Consider the following 3,955-nt stretch of genomic DNA (forward strand, 5'->3'; position numbering starts at 1 on the left):
CCAGAGTTCTTAATAAATTTTTTTATGACAAATGTTAAACAACCTTTACTAACTAATAAGTACAATTCAGTTAAATCGAGAGAAAATTGTCAAGACAGTCTAAAAGATTTGAGAGATAAGAGATAGACGAGAGAAAGACGAAGAGAGAGATGAGAACTAAAAATAATTCATTTTCTTTCTTAATTGCTAAGTTTCACCACAATTCTGTATTTATACAAATAGTAATGTAAGAAGAAATAAGCAACACAAAATCTCCTACACTATTCATTTTGACAGCTGTTCAAAAATTGAAATCAATTTCTTTCCTTCACTGAATTGATAAAAATACCCTTTCTCCTAGAACATATCTCCATCCTCCTTTAAGACTTGTCCTCAAGTCATAGCATATTAGGTAGCAAAATAGGAAATTGTTGAACAAAAACATCAGCATCCTTCCAAGTTGCTTCACAGTTTGGTAAGTCGTCCCATTGTACTAAATATTGAACTTGAGCCACATTATGGACCTTCTGAATTCGTCTATCAATAACAGCTCTAGGAGGCTTGACAATGACATGTTGATGTTGAGAGACTGAGGTAGGTAGAGTTGCAAGCAAAGGAACCTCCCCATGAAAAGATTTAAGATGTGAGACATGAAAAACATCATGGATCCCTGCAGAGCTTGGCAGTTTGAGTCTATATGCAACTTTTCCAATCAAAGCCACCACCTGGAATAGACCATAAAACTTGACAACCAGCTTATGATTACTTCTATACTGAACTGAAATTTGTCTATAGGGTTGTAGTTTCTACCACATCCAAGCACCAACTGTGAAATTCCTATCAGATATATGCTTATCAGCCCGAGCCTTCATCATTTGTTCAGATAAGATGAACTAAAACCTGTTCTCATCTCTGCAGGGCTTCTATCAACCTCTGGATTCATAGTTTCACCATGCAAGTAAGGAAAATGAAGTGGTGAGGGCTCATCATACATTACTTCATAAGGTGTCATTTTAATGGAAATACGTATTGTACCACCATTAAGATAAGAGTAACCAAGAAGACCAATCCTTTTGATTGTCACTGCACATACACCTCAAATAATTATCAAGATACCTAACCACCTCTGTTTATCCATTAATATAGGATGGTATGCATATGAAAATAGAAATTGAGTGCCATGGATAAAAAAGAGACCTTGCCAGAAGGAGCTCAAAAATATACTATCTCAGTCACTAACAATTGATCTTGGCCAACCATGGATTTGAAAAAATTTATCAAGATACACTTGAGCTACTTCCAATGCAGTGAAATGATGAGATAAAGACATGGAATTAGCATATGTACTCAGCCTATCTACCACAACAAATATAACAGTCTAACCTCCAGATTTAGGCAAATCAGTAATGAAATCCATTGAGATATCAGTCTATACTTCTTCAGAAATTGGTAGAGGTTGAAGGCAGGATAAGCAGCTAAATAAGCTTTTTTTTCCTGACAAATATTGTAATTTTGAACAAAGTTAATGATGTCTATAGTCATCCATTTCCAGTAAAAGAGTTGTTTTACTCTTTTTGAGGTCAAATCCTTACCAGAATGCTCCCCAAGAGAAGAGTGATGCCAACCAAGAATTTTCAATTTCAACTCTTCTAAGGCACCAATCATAATTTTTTCTTTTTCCTCAACAAACCTCCCTGTAAGGAAAAATATTTTTTATTCTGATTCATCTGAAGAGAGTGTAAAATACCTTCAACCCAAGTATCTTATATAGTTGGCTTTAATCATATCTTCCAAGTTAGAAGCAACACAGAAATGGCTAAACACAATATCTCAGATCCCTTTGCTCTTGATAAAGCATTAATTGCTATATTTTCTTTGCCACTCTTGTATTGAATTTCATAGTCAAAACCAAGAAGTCTAGCTAACCAGAATTGCTGGAATGGAGTTGACACTTTTTGTAGCAATAGCCATTTTAAACTTTTTTGATGAGTCTTGCTAATAAAGTGTCCACCAAACAAGTATTGCTCCAATTTATGAACTGAAAAATCTATTGCTAGTAGATATTTCTCATCGACAGACAATTTTTGCTACTTAGGTCATAATGATCTACTAATGAATGCTAAAGGATGTCCTTTATGCATTAAAACAACACCAATCTCCCTCCCTTAAAAGAATCAGTTTCTATGACAAATGGTTCTTCAAAATCTGGAACAACTAAAATGGGAGCAGTGGTGAAAGCCATTTTAAGATTTTCAAAAGCACATTATACTTCTGTAGACCACTGGAATTGTAACGACCGAGAAATTACGCTTGTATTATATCATAATAATGATAGATTATGTGTATTATTATGTGATTAAATGTGTTGAGTCATTAAACCCTAACTGTTATGTGTTACGTGTTGTCTGTTTTGATCCAAACGTGTTTTAAATATTTATTGAGTGTTTTATCGTAAGTTATATATTTTATATCAAAACCCGTACAGCTCAAACCATGTTTTAAAAGCCCATATTTCAAACAAAATCATTGGCCCTATTTTGTCAAAAATGTCCTATATCATATCGCTATTCTGAACCCCTAGACGTTTTACAAATTTACCTTTTTCACGAAAAACGACTTTTCTGGACCCCTTTGGGTACCAAAAACCCCACAAAAATCACATTTTTATTTTTATATGATCATGAAATTATCTACATCATTTTTCTTTGCATTTTTGTAATATTCACAATTTTTGGGAATTTTTAGCATTAATTTTGTATTTATTGGATATTTAAAAATTCATTATTAATACCAAAAAATTATAAAAATTGGGGCCAAATATTTTTATTAGGAGTGTAATTAGATCCTTAATTTTATGTAGGGGTATTATTTTCATAAATATAAATACCAGATTTGTTATTAATTTTTCAGTTAATTAATATTAAAAATCAGAAAATAATAAAATGAAAAGGGGATTAGGGTTTGTAGTGAAGAACAGGGCAGCATGATCAAAGCTAATTTTGATAGTGATTCTGGCATCCAAATCAGTCGTGTGAGTACTCGTTTTGAAGCTTATGATCTGTTGTTTCTGATTATGCAAACGTTTTTGTTGTCTGATTTCTTGATTTTTGATTCGTATTTTCGGTTTTAATTCTTGAATTCGAGTTTTCATTTCTAGTTATTGTTTGATGTTATGGTTGTTAGAGACGTTTTGATCATCGTTTTTCCTGTCGATTGGTACCGGGTTTGCTGAGTTTCGTGTTGAGTTCGTGGTCGCCGGAAAACACCGTCAACGGCGGCTGTGTTTGGGTTTCTGGGTTGGTGGTCGACGAGGACGAAGGAGAAAGGTGGGGGGACGTCGTCTGTGTTGCTGTGCCTCAGAAACGTAGAAGAATCGAACTGAAATCACTCGATTTGACCGTGTTTTGGTTCGCAGGATTCTCGCCGGGAAACAATGTCGGCGTCGGGTTCTGGGTTGCAGGGTTGTGTTCTTCGCGACCCGGGTTCGACCCGGTTTTCAACCCAGGAACGACCCGGGTTTGATCCTAAAAACCCAAACCCTGAATTCTATTTTGTGTTTCTGCATTTTTATATATTTAGTTTATTTTCTAAAAATTAGAAATTAGTTTTAATAATTCTAATAATTAATTAAAAATTGGTTTTGAATTCTGAAAAATAGTTTTATTAATTTTTAAATTATTTTATTAAATTATAAATTCAAATTTAATTATTTACTTAATTATTTAATTAATTATTTAATTATTTATCTAATTATTTATTAGTTATCTAATTAATTAATATTTAGGTAATTAATTAATAATTAGGTAATTAATTAAAAAATAAGGATTAAAAATAATTAAATAATACGATTAATAATCCGATAATTAGTTAATATTATGAGTAACTCGTATTCATACGAGTAGGGATTCGATAATTAAAATTATTATTCGAGCGATAGTTATTCGAAGAATGTCGTAATAATTTTTTGTATCGTATA

The 3,955-nt window shown here is 32.6% G+C and overlaps 1 protein-coding gene across 1 annotated transcript; it reads right to left on the reverse strand.

The window, feature by feature from the left end:
* Window positions 1-377: 377 nt before the first annotated feature.
* On the reverse strand, window positions 378-1,950 carry LOC141673342 (uncharacterized). Its single transcript, XM_074480075.1, has 2 exons — window positions 1,906-1,950; window positions 378-704 (listed from the first exon to the last, which is right to left on the reverse strand). Exons 1-2 carry the CDS (start codon window positions 1,948-1,950, stop codon window positions 378-380), a joined length of 372 nt encoding a protein of 123 aa, XP_074336176.1.
* Between the last annotated feature and the right edge of the window lie 2,005 nt (window positions 1,951-3,955).

Source organism: Apium graveolens, chromosome 7 (assembly GCF_009905375.1).
Source record: "Apium graveolens cultivar Ventura chromosome 7, ASM990537v1, whole genome shotgun sequence".
In the NCBI taxonomy this organism is placed as follows: domain Eukaryota; kingdom Viridiplantae; phylum Streptophyta; class Magnoliopsida; order Apiales; family Apiaceae; genus Apium; species Apium graveolens.

Coding starts and splice junctions, on each gene's coding strand:
- LOC141673342 (XM_074480075.1), bottom strand. CDS start 1,950: ATGGCTATTGCTACAAAAAGTGTCAACTCCATTCCAGCAATTCTG. Junction 705..1,905: donor ACTCCATTCCAGCAATTCTG/GTTAGCTAGACT, acceptor GGTCTATTCCAG/GTGGTGGCTTTGATTGGAAA.